General features: G+C 39.8%; 1 protein-coding gene across 1 annotated transcript in view; it reads left to right on the top strand.

The window, feature by feature from the left end:
- Positions 1-16,178, top strand: part of F13B (coagulation factor XIII, B polypeptide) — a 64,976-nt gene extending 48,798 nt beyond the window's left edge. The window contains exons 18-24 of the mRNA XM_010831136.1: positions 553-729; positions 1,799-1,981; positions 2,102-2,281; positions 5,913-6,089; positions 10,229-10,411; positions 13,135-13,317; positions 15,402-16,178. Coding sequence (XP_010829438.1) covers positions 553-729; positions 1,799-1,981; positions 2,102-2,281; positions 5,913-6,089; positions 10,229-10,411; positions 13,135-13,317; positions 15,402-15,598 — 1,280 coding nt within the window. The 3' untranslated portion in view covers positions 15,599-16,178. The remainder of the gene's footprint in view (positions 1-552; positions 730-1,798; positions 1,982-2,101; positions 2,282-5,912; positions 6,090-10,228; positions 10,412-13,134; positions 13,318-15,401) is intronic.
- Positions 16,179-18,546: the final 2,368 nt, after the last annotated feature.

The raw sequence follows: 18,546 nt of genomic DNA, 5'->3' as shown, positions 1-18,546 counted from the left end.
TTTCACCTTCATCAAGAGGCTTTTGAGTTCCTCTTCACTTTCTGCCATAAGGGTGGTGTCATCTGCATATCTGAGGTTATTGATATTTCTCCCGGCAATATTGATTCCAGCTTGTGTTTCTTCCAGTCCAGCGTTTCTCATGATGTACTCTGCATATAAGTTAAATAAGCAGGGTGACAGTATACAGACTTGATGTACTCCTTTTCCTATTTGGAACCAGTCTCTTGTTCCATGTCCAGTTCTAACTGTTGCTTCCTGACCTGCATACAGATTTCTCAAGAGGCAGATCAGGTGGTCTGGTATTCCCATCTCTTTCAAAATTTTCCACAGTTTATTGTGATCCACACAGTCAAAGGCTTTGGCATAGACTCTTATACAAAATTTTACCTGGATGCTCAACTGACTAGTTTTTCCAACACATACTTAAAAGGCAAGAATATATGCTGCTCTGTATGTGAAGCTCTCTAAATCTTATTTTTACATAGAAAATGTTAACTTCATTTTTGCAATGATTATTTCACATGTATTCATTTACTCTAATTCTACTTTTAGAAGCAGAATGTCAGCTTCCATTTTTAGAAGCAAACGTAGATGCTTATCCAAAGCAAGAAAAATACAAAGTTGGAGATGTGCTGAAATTTTCCTGCAGACAAAGACTTAAAAGAGTTGGGCCGGATTCAGTTCAATGCTACCAATTCGGATGGTCACCTAATTTTCCAACGTGCAAAGGTCAATGTTTATTTTAGGATTGATGAAATAGGAATTAGATTTTTATATTAAATCCATGCATTTTATTGGCTCTTGTATTTATAATCTGACAACTACAAAAAATGCAGAAGGAGGAGGGGCGATAGACCAGTAACTGAGTTCATAGCTTGTTTAAATTATTTTTGTCAAGGGGTAATTCTACCTCGTGTTTTGAAATATATAAAGGGGTTTTAAAGATCAAAATATTGTAGCTGAGGTTAAGAAGTGCTAGTGTTTTTTCTCCTTAGTATAGGGTATTGGCTATTCTCTTTCTCAAATTTTGAGTTTTTAGTAAGAATAATTCTGAATAAATTAAAGAAGAAAAATGCATAATGAACACATATACTGATCATCTAGATATATAAATGTTACATTTTGCACAGTGTGCTGTGCTAAATTTTTTGTGACGTAATTTAAAATAAATGATAAACAGTGAGATTTTACTTCTAAATTCTTCAGAATCCCTGTATAATAAATAAGGACATTTACTTACATTTATAAAATATCTAATTACATTTCTTCAAACTAGCAATAGTTTTTACTATAACCTTATATTCTTTCTATATCCAAATATCCTGGTTGTCCTCAAATACCAATATATTGCAAGTTATTTATTATAGAACCAGGCTGTTACACAAATAAATATCAAGTATGTGGTATGATACACACATACACTTTATGACATAATATTTATAAACACCTGGGCTTCCAGGTGACTCAGTGGTAAAGAATCCGCCTGCCAAGCAGGAGACGTGGGGTTGGTCTCTGGGTCAGGAGGATTCCCCTGGAGACGGAAATGACAACCCACTCCAGTATTCCTGCCTAGGGAATCTGATGGACATAGGAGCCTGGCGGGCTACAGTCACGGGGTCGCAAAGAGTCAGACACGACTTAGCAACTAAACAGGAGCATAAACACTTAAAACAAACCTGAAAAAAATAAGAACATAGTATAAATGTAACTTAGTTCTAGATCAAACAAAATCGGAACTCTGTAATTTGCAATATTTAAGACTATTTAAGCATCATTTAGACAGTTTATTTTGTGTTAGGGCAAGTGCGATCCTGTGGTCAGCCTCCTCAACTGCCCAATGGAAAAATGAAACACAGAAAACAAGGAAAATACGAACACAGTGAAATGGTGGAATGTGATTGCAACCCTAATTTTGTAATGAAGGGGCCTAAGAAAATACAGTGTATGGATGGAGAATGGACAGCTCTGCCCACGTGTGTTGGTAAATAATATTCATGCTTAAACAGGACAGTTACTTCTACTTTGTCTGTATGTATAAATACATATGTAAAAGGATAAAATATTTTAAAGGTAAAGCATATTTTTCATGACATTTTCTTAGAACCAGGGAAAGCATGTGGATTTATGCCTCAGCTTGAGAATGGCTATAGCCAGCCCTCTGTCCCTCCCTATCGACATGGAGTTTCAGTGGTGTTAAGTTGCAGAAATGCATATACAATGATTGGAAATACTACAATTACATGTATTGATGGAATATGGACCGAGCTTCCTAAGTGTGTTGGTGAGTATATGTTTCTCCATTTTATGTTTGATTGTTTATAACTTTTTAAAATCAATAAATATATTTATACCAGCACATGCTGGTGCCCACCAGATATTAAATTATTAGGATGTAAGACACTTATTGCTTGCTCTTAATTACTCAATAAACTGAATGGTTAAGGATTTCCTTTGATCTACGAATATTGTGCAAAGTTACTGAGACACTTAGTATCTGTATATCAAGAACATTTGCAACCTCTGCTTTAGATGAATCCCAGACTTCTTTTTCCAGCTATCTTCTGCTCCATCCCATCTTCACCACGTAATGAAGCTATGCAAACGGATTGCTTTTTTAAGCTTCTGTAAAGCCATGCTTTCTTTCTTTTTTTAAAGAAAACAACAGAGTACCTTGAAAAGTAGTGCAGCTGGCATGCAGGGGTTGGCATTGTGTGGACAGGTAAGAACAGTTACTGAGTGGAGGAAGGCAAGGACTTGGGAGATGGTAGAGGCAAAGAGGATTGGCTGAATAAAGGACAGCGCATCTGTACAGTGGGATACTTCTGTCTGTCTTACATAAACTAGGGCAGAACTTTAAAGTGTGACTCTGCAATGCAATATACCAATAGATATAAGGGTACGTAAGTCCCCTACATACGAACCTTCCAGTTGCAAACTTTCAAAGCCACGTTTTCTGAAAACTCGGTGCCTCTCCTCCCTCTTTACTCTTTTCCTGAGATGTTTTTCTCCATTTTAATCACATGTGAAACTATTCATCTTCAAGACTCAACTCAAAATTCACTCCCCTGTGAAACCTTTCCTGGTTCATTTTCATCCACCCACAGTCTCATCCTGAAACTCCAGTAGAATGATAGAGCTTCTCCACTGTGCTCTCTGCCTGTACATTTATTGTATAACGTTTATTCCATGTCCTGTACCTAAGACACCTGTCTTCCTGTTTAGATTGTAAAGTACCAGAAAGGCAGAGCCCATGTGCATGGACCCAGTGCCTAATTCAGAGCCTTGGTAACCACTTCAGTTTGCGTAGATTTAAAGCTTTTTAAGATTATGTGTCAGTAACTCGTTCGCAATAGCTTTTGGTTGGCATTGCAAAGGTTCCTCCTCTAGGGTGTGGTCCGTGTGGTGCTAGCCTTCTTTCTTATATCACACCCCTGCACCCCCCTTTCTGTTAGTCTAGGCTTTCTCAGAGACATAGGGAGTCTGTAAAGCTTTACTTGACCTTTTAGCTGAATACATCAACCTGTGCATTCAGATCTTATGTTAAGCTTCTACATATGTTTTATAGATTTCTCATTAATACCATTTTCTGCATAAGTTTCTTCACCAGTCTCTTTGAGGTTTTATTGGTAAATAGGACCTTTTATTACCTTATATATTTGAAGCATTATACTTTTATATGCAAGATAATAACATAATTTTTATGTCAATTTTATTTTCAGCAACTTTGCTGAATTCCCATATTATTTCTCAGAATAAATTTGGATTTTTTTATTTCTATAAATAGGCTTCCAAGGTGGTGCTAGTGGTAAAGAATTCACATGCCAATCACTTAAGAGATGCTAATTCAATCCCTTGGTCAGGATGATCCCTTGGAGAAGGAAATGGCAACCCACTCCAGTATTCTTCCTGGGAAATCCCATGGACAGAGGAGCCTGGAGGGCTACAGTCCATAGGGTTAGGGTTGCAAAGGGTTGGACGCAGCTGAGCATCTGAACATTTCTATAAATAATTACTATCTGATCTTTTTTTATTTCATTGCATCAGCCTGAAAAATACCTCTGTGTGGACCCAAAATAAGAACCAAAATATGTAGCCTGAGTTATACCCACTCCAGTGTTCTTGCCTGGAGAATCCCAGGGATGGGGGAGCCTGGTGGGCTGCCATCTGTGTGGTCGCACAGAGTCAGACACGACTGAAGCAACTTAGCAGCAGCAGCAGCAGCCGAGTTATAGTACATTCTGGGGTGTTTGGAGTCTCCTCTTAGAGAAAGAGAGACCAGGACCAGGCCTCATCTCTGCTCTTCCTGTTTTCCGAATTCCCTTAACTCTATCCCAGATTTTCAGATTAGCTTGCTTACATGTTTCCTCCACAGAAGCCATAAGCTTTATTCCAAGTTTTCCTTTTGGTCTGTCTGCTCTATGCCCTTGCATCCCAGCAGTCTCTGGACTTTCAGCTACAATGCCTAAGTATTTGCCAGTTTTTTCCTGACAAAGTCAGTTGCTCAGTAGTGTCTGACTTTTTGTGACCCCATGAACTGTAGCCTGCCAGTCTCCTCTGTCCATGGGATTTCCCAGACAAGAATACCGGAGTGGGTTGCTATTTCCTCCTCCAGGGGATCTTCCCAACCCAGGGATCGAACCCAAGTCTCCTGCATTGCAGATGGACTTTTTACCGCTGAGCCACTAGGGAAGCCCAACAGAGTCAGATCCTGGCCTCCTTCGTTCCATTTCCAGCAATCTCAGTATAGTAAAGTCTTTACTTTTAAACTTTAAAGACTAGCAGATTCTCTGTTGCTGCTTTCAGATTCTAAAGTAGATCACCCAGGCCACTCCTTCCCCATCTCCTTGGCTTTTGGATCATCAACTGGCCCCCTTACTCCTGGGGATGAAAACTCCCACGGTTAGCTGCTAAACCCCTTTGAGTCTGGTAGACCCCTGGTCACTGGCCCTCCGTGATGACCCACTGAGAGGAACTCTCTCCCATCCCCAGGAAGGTGTAAACTGTATGCGCTCATGGTCTCCAATCATGTAGAAGTGGGACACAGACCTCCAATCAGCAGCATCACTTGGGGTACATTTGAAGTAGGAATTAATGGAGAAAAAGGACTTATCAGCAGAGAAGAAACAGAACTCTCCATGTCTCATTATTCCATCCTTTGACACACGAAGGGGAGGCCCCAGAGCAATCTATGTATTTGTGGACAAAAGCAGGGGAAGTGTAATACTATAAACCACCTCCGCAAGCAAGAGACCTTTTGGAAGTGCATGTTTTGAGGGTCCATAGGGGAGGGCTGGCGTGCTGCAGTCCATGGGGTTGAAAAGAGTCAGACAAGACTTGGTGACTGAACAACAAAGTGTTATATCAGGGAGGTTCTCCCCGGCACATGCTCTGACTTACTGACTCTGGGTCTTTGCTAAGCCTCTGAAATGTGGGAATAATTGAACCTCAAGGAACATCCAGATTTATCTCTCTTTATTAATATGATATTGCTACAGACTTATTCGTGCATCACCTCTTTTTATTACTTGAATGCTTTGAAAATATTTCTTCAGCATGATTTAGTGGGTACCTTTTCTTGCCTTAAAGCATTAGGCTGAATGTAGCTATATGAGGACTGACCTTCAGTCAAACCCCTGGACCTAAGCAACCCATCTTGCACTCTCATTTCCCAAGACTTTCTGATCCATTCTTTTGTCGTTCAAACACAGGCTATAGTTTTTTGCTTTCTTTTACTTTTTTTGACAGCACAGCCTACCTCATGCAATGAAATGAAGAATAATTTCATAGGATGATACTTAAATGCATCAAGCATAATTTAATGATATCATAAATATTTCAGATATTTTATTGAAACATTGCTTAGTTTCTGTTTAATAGTCTTATTCTGTATGGATATCTTCCTTTTTTAATAGCAACAAACCAACTTAAGAGGTGTGAAAAACCACGGTTTTATACAAGAAGCCAGTTAAGTTCACATACGTATGAATTTAATCACAACGCCAGAGTAAGTTACAAGTGTGCTGGGAAGAGTACATACATACAGACAGTCTGCATCGACGGGAAGTGGGACCCTGAACCAGACTGCCTAGGTAAGATTTGTTTGAAAGATTTTGTAGATCGTTTGCTTCTTCACCAGAAAAGTGCTCTTGAAATTAACATGCTTTTAAATTAAATTATTCACTGTGATATATAATCATAAAATTGGAAGGTAAAGTTAGAAACTGCTCATAACCATGGACAGAGGAGCCTGGCAGGTGCTTAGAAAAGATAACTGGTGGCCAGTTTTTCTATATACCGATATTATACTCGTTAATGATTATGGAATAAAGAAAATTTGAAACATAGGACAGACCAGGAGAATTTACCACTTAAAGACTCATTTTGAAAGAGATCATATCAAATATACATGATGGAATACCAACTCCTAACAAAAGAGTACAATGGCTGGGACTTAGCTAGTGGTGCAGTGGTTGAGACTTTGCTTTCCAATGCTGGGAATATGGGTTCCTAACCCGGTCCAGGATCTAAGACCCCACATGTCTCAGGGCCAAGAAACCAAAACATAAAACAGAAGCAATATTGTAACAAATTCAATAAAAACCTTAAAAACTTTCTGGATATGATGGCATTAGAAATTGGGAAAGAGAAAAATATTTGAATATATAATTAAATTTAAATAATGATTTAAAGAAGATAAGTTAACTATAATTTGTCTATAACAACTAAAAATTTTCATTTTTATTAAATATTTTATTTTCCAACCTATTTTTATTTTTTTTTATATTAGGAAGTGAATATTGTTGTGAGAGTTTCAGGAACTTGTTATATGCCTGTGGAATGTTTACTTAAATTAACCACATTCCCAGTATTAAAACTGTATAGATCACTTTCATAACCACAAAGAAGTAATATTTAAAACTAATAATGAAATTGACCTCCTCTTCTATCTTTCATTTTGTGAAATAATTCACTTCCAAATAACCTAATGGAATAGTATTTAAAATACTAAGAAGTATATTATAATTATAAAACATACTGTAAAACCTATGAGATGCACAATAACCAAAATTTATAGTGACATTCAGAGCCTTAAATGCATATTTTTTAGGAAAAAATAAACGTGTGTGTGTGTATATATATACACACACACATTAAATAAATATATAGCTAGGGGAAAACATACATTCCAGATGTTAAGAAGAGAAAGAAATAATAAAAGTAAAGGCAGAAGGAAGTGAATGAAATAGAATATTTTACTTAGACTTGATTCCTTAAGTAAAACTAATTCTTAAAAAGATTAAGCAGACCTGTCTAACCAATTTTACTCTAATTAAGAAGAATGGTGGGAAGTCTGAAAAAAGTATCCTGCAACCAAGAAGTAGATGAAAATACAAATTTAGGGAAATAGGAGAATACCATTTTTTTTTCTTCTTTTTTTTAAAAATTTTATTTTATTTTTAAACTTTACAATATTGTATTAGTTTTGCCAAATATCGAAATGAATCCACTGCAGGTATACATGTGTTCCCCATCCTGAACCCTCCTCCCTCCTCCCTCCCCGTACCCTCCTTCTGGGTCGTCCCAGTGCACCAGCCCCAAGCATCCAGTATCGTGCATCGAACCTGGACTGGTGACTTGTTTCATACATGATATTATACATGTTTCAATGCCATTCTCCCAAATCTTCCCACCCCCTCCCTCTCCCACAGAGTCCATAAGACTGTTCTATACATCAGTGTCTCTTTTGCTGTCTCGTACACAGGGTTATTGTTACCATCTTTCTAAATTCCATATATATGCGTTAGTATACTGTATTGGTGTTTTTCTTTCTGGCTTACTTCACTCTGTATAATAGGCTCCAGTTTCATCCACCTCATTAGAACTGATTCAAATGTATTCTTTGTAATGGCTGAGTAATACTCCACTGTGTATATGAACTATAAAACTCCTAGAGGAGAACATAGGCAAAACACTCTCCGACATACATCACAGCAGGATCCTCTATGACCCACCTCCCAGAATATTGGAAATAAAAGCAAAAGTAAACAAATGGGACCTAATTAAATTTAAAAGCTTCTGCACAACAAAGGAAACTATTAGCAAGGTGAAAAGACAGCCTTCAGAATGGGAGAAAATAATAGCAAATGAAGCAACTGACAAACAACTAATCTCAAAAATATACAAGCAACTCCTACAGCTCAACTCCAGAAAAATAAATGACCCAATCAAAAAATGGGCCAAAGAACTAGACATTTCTCCATAGAAGACATACAGATGGCTAACAAACACATGAAAAGATGCTCAACATCACTCATTATCAGAGAAATGCAAATCAAAACCACTATGAGGTACCATTTCACACCAGTCAGAATGGCTGCGATCCAAAAGTCTACAAGCAATAAATGCTGGAGAGGGTGTGGAGAAAAGGGAACCCTCTTACACTGTTGGTGGGAATGCAAACTAGTACAGCCACTATGGAGAACAGTGTGGAGATTCCTTAAAAAACTGGAAATAGAACTGCCATATGACCCAGCAATCCCACTGCTGGGCATACACACTGAGGAAACCAGAAGGGAAAGAGACACGTGTACCCCAGTGTTTATCGCAGCACTGTTTATAATAGCCAGGACATGGAAGCAACCTAGATGCCCATCAACAGATGAATGGATGAGAATACCATATTTTAAAGTAAAGAAATTTAGGGACTTCCCTGGTGATCAAGTGGGTAGGACTCTGCACTTTCACTGCTGAGGGCAAAGGTTCAAATTCCTGGCTGGGGAACTAAGATCCTGTAAGCTACATGGTGCAGTAAAAAAAAAAAAAAAAAATTTTTGCAGAGAAGCACCACCAGACAGCAGCCTGTGCCCTGGGGCGGGATGCGCTGGAGCAGAGCACCCCGCGAGTCTTGGTCAGGAGGTGGGCCTGAGGCTCTGACCTGAGCCCTGGGGCGGGATGCGCTGAAGCAGGGCACCTCGTGAGTCTTGGTCAGGAGGTGGGCTTGCAGCTCTGACCTGTGCCCTGGGGGTGGGGTGCGCTGAAGCAGAGCACCCCCACTAGTCTTGGTCAGGAGGTGGGCCTGCGGCTCTGACCGCAGTGCTTCGGCGCTAAGGTGACCATTTAAAGTACTTCCCTAAGAACAAGTCCACTGATCAAAAAAGAGTTAGTTCCTAGTCAGACAGAGGCATTCTAACCACATCCACCAGCAGGCACTGTTCTGTTTAGAAGAAAATGCAGATTATGGAAATCCTTTATTGCCATCAAGGTTTAGGCTGTTGACCCTCCCTCCCATCTCCCTCCCCACCCCACCCCTCTAGGTTGTTACAGAGCCCCTGTTTGAGTTCCCTGAGTCAGACAGCAAATTCCCACTGGCTATCTATTTTACATATGGTATTGTAAATCTCCGTGTTACTAACTCCATGCATCTCTAGAGGGAGGTTCAAGAGATAGGGGACATATGTATACCTATGGCTGATCCATATTGATGTTGGAAGAAACCAACAGAATTCTTTAAAATTATCCTTCAATTAAAAAATAAATGTAAAATAAAAATAAAAGAATAGGTGTTCAAGGGGAGCCTTGGCTGGTTCTGTCATTACTGTTGCTATTTAAATATTTTTTTTGTTCTAACATGTTTGAACCACATGCACATAACTTTTTTGAATCATGTGGGTTAGCTAGAAAAAATTAAAAGGGCTAATTTGAAAAATTATACAAGAGTACTGACAGTGTAGTGATTAGGAGATAGAAAGGGGGACCTAAGAAATTTTAAATCAACTATTACAACACAGACATGCTTTTTAAACCAAAACCTATGTTATCATAAAATACAGGTATTACTATAGCACAGTATATGTTGCTGTAGTTTAGGCGCTAAGTCGTGTTTGACTCTTTGAGACCCCATGGACTGTAGCCCACCAGCCTCCTCTGTCCATGGGATTCTCCAGGCAAGAATACTGGAGTGGGTTGCCATACCCTCCCAGGGGATCTTCCTGACCCAGGGATCGAACCCAAATCTCTTTCATTGGCAGGCGGATTCTTAAACCACTGAGCCACCAGGGAAGCCCAGCATTGTATACACTATATGTATACACATGTGTATGTGTGTATGTATGTATGCAGAGAAAGAGGGAGAGAGTTAGTTATTGGATGTCCCCTTATACTGAAATGTCATCTTGTTGAGCTGTTTTTCCTTAGCTTTTATTAATCAAATAATGCAATCTTTTGGTAGGAAAAAAGAAGCCACTGTGCCCGCCTCCACCTCAGATTCCTAACGCTCGGAACATGCTGACCACAGTGAATTACCAGGAAGGAGAGAAGGTCGCTGTCCTCTGTAAAGAAAACCATGCATTTCTGGAAGCAAAAGAACTTGTGTGCAGAAGTGGACGATGGCAGTCCTTACCACACTGCGTAGGTCAGTGTTTGTTTCTAAATAATGTTTAAAAAGAGGATTCTGACCTTCGCTTTATCTAGAGAACAGGAAAAAAAATGTATGACCTATTTATTACACAATATTCTGAAGCATTAAACTGTCATCTAGTTACCCAATTCTGTCCATGTTTTAAACTGTTTCTCTAAGATGTATCTCCAACAGTGACCAGAGAAGAAACAGGTTTGAGACCTTCACTGGAAACTTGATTCTATTCATTAGAATTACTCAATATCCAGCGTTAAGATGTAGAACGGGCAATCTGAGAGTGGTCAAGGCTAGGGTTTGAATTTGGTAATTGCTGCCGGAGAGATGATATGAAAGTTTTGGGACGGGCTGGGAACACATGAAGAGTTTACATGTCTAAACAAGAGAGAAAGAGGTGGGCAAAGAGAAGCAGCCAAACAAGGTTGTGGGAGATAAACTAGGGAAGGCTGCTAAAATAATTCCAGGACCCAATTGCAATGTGGGGGTGCTGCCCCTCATTCTACAAGCAAGTGTCCTACAATTTGACTCAGTTCTGACACTGTCTACCCAGAGACAGCCTCAGATCTCACAGGCTAAGGGCCCAGTCTTACAAGACTGCTCCCTGCGGCCCCAGTTCAGATGCCAGTTGCACGTCCAGGTTGTGACCTGTGCTTCTGACCGACCAGGTATAGACGAGGTTTTCCATGACCCTCTCCTTGGGTTCCCTACTTTGCTGGAGCAGCTCACCACACTCAGAAGCAGTCTACTCACTAGATCACCATTGTATTACAAAAGGGGACACCTCGGGAACAGCCAGATGAAAGCTACGCTCAGGACAAAGTGTGGGGGAGGGCGCAGAGCTGCCATGCCCCCTCCAGGCGTGGCTCTTCCCGCAGTCTTCCCACAGGAAGCCCTGTGGACCCTGTCTTTTGTGGGGTTATGGAAGCTTCAGTACATTGGCACCATTGATCAAATCCATGGCCATGGGTGATGGATTTGACCTTCAGGCCCTCTGTCCTCCCTGCAGGTCAGGGTGGGACTGAAAGTTTCAGCCTTCTAGTCACGTGATGGTTCTCCTGGCAACCAGCGCATCCTTGTGTTATTGAAGGGCTTCCCAAAAATCACCTCATTGATGGAACAAAAGGCACCTTGATTGCTTTCCATCTTCAGGAGATTCCAAGGGTTTCCAGAGCTCTGTGCAAGAAGCAGGAGTCAGACCAAATGTTTGCTTCTTTTTAAAAATCACAACACCACAACTGGTGTCCCAAAGCAATGCCAATGGTATAAGTTAAAAAAAAAAAACAACACACACCTTATTTTAAAATGTTATTTGACAGGATGACAAACATTTCAAAGACTGCTTAGGACTGGGCAAGATGCCTGAGAATTGAACGGTGGATTTAACAAGGAGCTCATCCTGGTGCTCTGTGATGACCTAGAGCGGTGGGTTGAGGGGAGGGGAGGGGGGTTCACGAAGGAGGGGATATACGTATCATCATGGCTGATTTGTGTTGTCTGGCAGAAACCAACGCAGCATTGTAAAGCAATTTTCTTCCAAATAAAAAAAGTTAAAATAATAATAACATAGGAGGAAGGGAAGTAAATGGAGATAGAGATGGGAAAAAAAAAAAAAAGCAGTGGATTTAGCTACCTGAAAGTCATTGGTAACTTTGCTTTTACCTGATGAAGCTGTGACATTTTCCAGCACATTTATATGCTGGTTACAGATTCAGCAGAGTAGACATTGGTGACACAGCAGAAAGAGGACAATTCATGGGCAGGGCCTTTGCTGGTGTAGAGGGTATGGAATCCAAAGTCCACATGAAGGAGTTGGTTTGAGAAAAGAGCAGGGACAAGTGAAACAGGAGAGAGAAGAAATGATTTGCGATCAGATGTCTGATTCGGTCACTCTGTATCTGTAGCTTTTGTGACCGTGTAGGGAGATCAGTCAGTACCACGGAACTTATTCCAGCCAATCTTAACATGAAGTTGAAACATGATGGACAGAGAAAGAGGCTCACGCTATTATTTGGAGTTAAAAAAGTAAACGCAGAAGAGCATGTCTACAAGTCATTTCAGTAAAATTAAAAGTTCATGACCATAACTGATAGGTACATGATGTTTGCATAACAGTAACAGTTGCCCCAGAGAATAAAAATGGGAAGGGAGTTTCTTATTTTCACCTTTCCTCTGTAATTGAACGTTTTTATGGGGAAAGGTGAAATAGACCAGAGGTTTACTCACCAGTCCATCAGGCTTTAAATAAAAACAGTTTTTAATACTTATATGACCTTATATATGGGCTTCCCAGTGGCTCAGCAGTAAAAAATCCACCTGCAATGCAGGAGATATGGGCTCGGTCCCTGGGTCGGGAAGATCCCCTGGAGGAGGGCATGGCAACCCACTCCAGTATTCTTGCCTGGAGAATCCCATGGACAGAGCCTGGTGGGCTATGGTCCATTGGGTTGCAAACTGTTGGACACGACTGTGGAGACTGACCACACAAGCATGCCCTGATATATGCTTAATACTTATTTTGTGTGTGTCTTATTTTAGGGTGAAAGAAAGCATTATAGTTCTATTCTAGTTATCAGGTTGCATGATAGAAATTTTATAATGAGCTATTTGGACTCTCGGACATCATGTAAATAAGATATTGAAGATATGAAATATGGAACTTCGCATTATTCCATTTATACTGCAATATTGACTTTTCTTAACACTTGCATGTCATCTTCCAGAGTCTGGACAATATTGTGGGCCCCCTCCGCCTATTGGCAATGGAGACATCACCTCCTTCCCCCTGTCAGCGTACCCTCCAGGGTCGAATGTCCAGTACCGCTGCCAGTCTTTCTATGAGCTCCGGGGAAACCTGACTGTGACGTGCAGAAATGGACGCTGGTCAGAACCACCCGCATGCATCGGTGAGTTCTTCATATTTTCCTGGAGTCCGAAACTTGATGTTTATAGACTTTTCATGGACTAATTTTGTAGGATAATTTTTACTTACATTTCATTCAGCCAAAAACTTGTTAACAAGTGTAGGTATATAACTGAACATTTTTTAAAAAATCTGCTTTAAAGCAGAGTGGAAAAAAAAGTGTCTTTAAAAATGATAAATCAGGACTTCCCTGGTGGTACAGTGGATAAGAATCTGCCTGCTGATGCAGGGGACATGAGTTTGATCCCTGATCTGGGGAGATTCCACATGCTGAGGAACAACTAAAGCCCCTAGGCTGCAACTTCTGAGCCTGTGCACCTAGAGCCCCTGCTCTTCAGCCAAGAGAAGTCACTGCGATGAGAAGCCCGTGCACTGCAATGGGAGAGCAGCCCCCGCTACCCTCTGCAACTAGAGACAAGCCTATGCAGCAACAAGACCCAGCACAGCCAAAAATAAATACATTTTTGAAAAAAAGAATAATATAAATGCACTTTAAAGAGACCCAAAATACACAGTGCATTACAAAACTACATGAATATCCCAAGTCATTTAACCACCGGATATATTCTTACACCACAAAATATTGTCATGTTACCAACATCTGAGGATTTTTTTCAGGAGACCATTTGTGAAATGATGGTCTGGGAGTTGTTCTTTATCAGTATGCAAAATTCTACTTGTAAACCTGATGGTTTTTCCTGGAAGAACTCTTTGCAGACCACTGCTAATGTGGCTTTTTACTCCCACGTGGCTGGGAGTTTAGCAAGGAAAGTAGAAAAACTGGCAAGGTTAGCAAGTCGCCTCCCAAATCTGCACTGTATCTTCTTCTTCTTCTTTTTTAAATGTTTATTTGGCTGCATCAGGTCTCAGTTGGCACGAGTTCTCTAGTTGTGGTACTCTGGCTCAGTAGTTGTGGTACGCCAGATTATTTGCTCTGGGGCATGTGGGATCTTAGTCCCCCGACCAGGGATCAAACCTGTGCCCCTGCAGTGAAAATGTGTAGTCAACCATTCAACCATCAGGGAAGTCTCTCTGACTCTCTTAATGAAATTATAAAGTGGGGCAAACTCTTTGAAGGGCAGTTTGGGAATAAACTTCAGATTTTAAAAACACACATCCTTTGACCTCATTACTTTATTTCTGGAAGACTAATCTGTATATGCACTCTTGCAAGTGTAAAAGAATCTGTACAAGGATATTCACAGGCACATTGTCTAGCACAATAAGAAATGGAATCTACATAATTTCTATCAGTAGTCTTATGAGATTTGTTTTATTAACAACCTGTGCCAATGAATGAAGAAATGAGGCACAGAACACCTTAGTATTTGATCTAAGCCACTTGGTGAGGATCTGGTGGTGGTAGGATTCATATATCACTTTGTCGACAAAGGTCCATCTAGTCAAAGCTATGGTTTTTCCATAGTTATATACGGATGTGAGAGTTGGATTATAAAGAAGGCTGAGAGCCAAAGAATTGATGCTCTTGAAACGTGGTGATGGAGAAGACTCTTGAGAGTCCCTGGACTGCAAGGAGATCAAACCAGTCAATCCTAAAGGAAATCAGTCCTGAATATTCATTGGAAGGACTGATGTTGAAGTTGAAGCTCCAATACTTTGGCCACCTGATGCGAAGAGTTGACTCACTGGAAAAGATCCCAATGCTGGAACAGATTGAGGGCAAGAGGAGAAGGGGGCGACAGAGGTTGAGATGGTTGGATGACATCACTGACTCAATGGACATGAGGTTGAGCAAATTACGGGAGACAGTGAGGGACAGGGAAGCCTGGCTTCCATATTCTGGCTCAAAACACCAAATTACATGAATTTGGAAAATTTATTCTGCTTCTCTGAGCCTCCATCTCCTCATGGGTAACCTGGAGAGATAACGCCCAGCATTTATAAATGATACATACAAAATGCTAAGAACTACGTCTAGTATAACTGAATATTAACTTTTAATATTCTTTTTTAATTTTATTTAGTTCCAGATTTTCTTAAATGCAATTTCACTGTTCTTGGATGAGGAAAGATATATTATTAATACTTTATTATTTTTTCTTTCAGATGCATGTATCATATCTGAAGATAGAATGAACAAAAATAACATACAGTTAAAATGGAGAAACCCCCCAAAAAGATATGCTAAAACAGGGGATTTTATTGAATTTGAGTGTAAACATTCACATAAAGAGAGAACACCCATACAATCATTTCGAGTCCTCTGTCAGGAAGGGAAATTTGAATATCCCGCATGTGAATGAAACAAGCACAACTTCCCTGGATGTACCCTTAAAAGTAATCTTAAAGGTAGGCTGTTAGTATTTGTTATGTAGTCACTACTACAGTTATTTTCTTTATACTTTCAGGGATGGTTTATCACAGTTTTAATTAGAACTCTGGATTTTCAGAGGTTCTTAAATTTGTAAGCTGAGTAGCCAAGGCTTCTTTCATAGCAGGACCATGTGTATCCGAGTCCTGAGTCCCCCTCTCCTGTAACACACGCAGAAACATGCCCGCCTTCAGCGCTTAGTTCCACACACCCTCTTCTCATTGAAATTTACAGCTTCAAGGCTTTCTGAGTCAAGTTTATTTCAGAGGAAGTGGTGTTGTTAGGATAATCTCTTTCCTTACATTATTATAATTTCATAAAAACACAAACACTGTCACCCCTTATGTTTGTAGCAAGCATTAGTAAGTATTTATAAACCTCTAGGGTGACTCTAACCATCCATTAAACCATACATACGCCTTAAAGGACTGAATACACCACTTCTCCAAATAAGTGGAAGACTCTGAAACTTACACAAATCTTAATGTGGTACTTCTAATACAGTCAAGAGGCAATATACACATACAAAAAGGAAACTGTAATTTTAAGTGAGAATTATTAGGTTACAATATTATGTGTATTGAATTGTCTGGGCGGGCATAAATGGATAAAGAAGAAAAAATGAGAAGAAATAAAAATGCTGGCTATAATCAGTCTATGTGGTTTGAGATGAATAGGTTTAAGAAATTAGAATACTTTGAAATTATTTGTATTTCCTATATTTTAACATTATAGACTGCTTTTATAGTCAAAAAGAGTTATCAGATCAAGAAAATAGAAAATGAGAATATAAAGACCCTTTGGGTCATGATGCTGATTTCATGCAACAACTCCTCTATTTTTTGATGTACCATAGTTTGGGAAACACTGAACAAAATGTTTTAGAAATACACTTTGGGTGTTCTTCTATTGTAGACCACATTTTTTTCTTTCTTTTAAATATCTGTACAAAAGATGACTTACTAATACAGGTGAAAATATGGCTTAAAATCCTCATGACCATGGATTTGACAATGGGTTCTTAGATATGACATCAAAAACACAAGAAAGAAAAGAAAAAAATAGATAAACTAGACTTAGTCAAAATTACAAACATTCATGCTTCAGAGAAAAGGGAAAAATATGAAAGCATAGTAGACAAAAATGGGAGAAAATAGTTACAAATCATATATCTGATAACAGGCTTATATTTAGAATATATAAATAACTCTTACAACTCAAAAGAACAAGTCAAATAATCCAATTTAAAAATGAAAACAGGATCTAAATAGATATTTGTCTGAAGAAGATGTATGAACGGCCAATAAGCACACCGAGAGATGCTGAACACCGTTAATCATTTTGTTGTTGTTTAGCCGCTCAGTCATGTCTGACTCTGTGACCCCATGGACTGTAGCACTCCAGGCTTCCCTGTCCTTCAGTAATTCTTGGAGTTTGCTCAAACTCATGTCCGTTGAGTCAGCGATGTCATCCAACCATCTCATCCTCTATTGCCCCATTCTCCTCCTGCCCTCAATCTTTCCCAGCATCAGGGTCTTTTCTAATGAGTTGGCTCTTTGCATCAGCTGACTAAAGTATTAAGTAAATTGAAATAAAAATCATCATGATATACTACTTCACACAAGCTGGGATGGTGATAAAGTCGGATAATAACAGGAGTTCTTAAGGATGTGGAAAATGGAGACCCACAAACACTGCCGAAGGGAATGTAAAGCGGTGCACTCACTTTGGAAGACAACCTGGAAGTTTCTCTGAAGGTTAAACATAGAATTACCATTGATTCAGCAATCCTCCTAGATATTGATAAATACCTAGGAGAAATGAAAACATGTCTCAACACAAACTTACATGTGAATGTTCCTAGCAGAGTTATTCATAATAACCCAAAGGTAAAAACAATTGTTTCAAAATTGGGAAAGGAGTATATCAAGGCTGTATATTGTCACCCTGGTTTATATGCAGAGTACATCATGTGAAATGCCAGGCTGGATGAAGCATGAGCTGGAATCAAGATTGCTGGGAGAAATATCAATAACCTCAGATATGCAGATGATACCACCCTTATGGCAGAAAGTGAAAAGGAACTAAAGAGCCTCTTAAGTGAAAGAGGAGAGTGAAAAAGCTGGCATAAAACTCAACATTCAGAAAACTAAGATCAGGGCATCTGGTCCCATCACTTCATGGCAAATAGATAGGGAATCAGGGGAAATAGTGACATACTTTATTTTGGGGGCTCCAAAATCACTGCAGGTGGTGACTGCAGCCTTGAAATTAAAAAGAATACATTTGAATCAGTTCTAATGAGGTGGATGAAATTGGAGCCGATTACACAGAGAAGGCAATGGCACCCCACTCCAGTACTCTTGCCTGGAAAATCCCATGGATGGAGGAGCCTGATAGGCTGCAGTCCATGGGGTCGCTTGCTAAGAGTCGGACACAACTGAGCGACTTCACTTTCACTTTTCACTTTCAATGCATTGGAGAAGGAAATGGCAACCCATTCCAGTATTCTTGCCTGGAGAATCCCAGGGACCGGGGAGCCTGGTGGGCTGCCATCTATGGGGTCGCACAGAGTTGGAGACGACTGAAGTGACTTAGCAGCAGCAGTAGCAGCATACAGAGTGAAGTAAGGCAGAAAGAAAAACACCAATACAGTATATTAACACATATATATGGAATTTAGAAAGATGGTAACGATAACCCGTATGCGAGACAGAAAAGAGACACAGATGTATAGAACAGTCTTTTGGACTCTGTGAGAGAGGGAGAGGGTGGGATGATTTGGGAGAACGGTATTGAAACATGTATAATATCATATAAGAAACAAATCGCCACTCCAGGTTCGATGCAGGATACAGGATGCTCGGGGCTGGTACACTG

This window comes from Bison bison, unplaced genomic scaffold (assembly GCF_000754665.1).
Source record: "Bison bison bison isolate TAMUID 2011002044 unplaced genomic scaffold, Bison_UMD1.0 scf7180017864524, whole genome shotgun sequence".
In the NCBI taxonomy this organism is placed as follows: Eukaryota; Metazoa; Chordata; class Mammalia; order Artiodactyla; family Bovidae; genus Bison; species Bison bison.
This window is presented reverse-complemented; position numbering and strand designations above follow the sequence as displayed.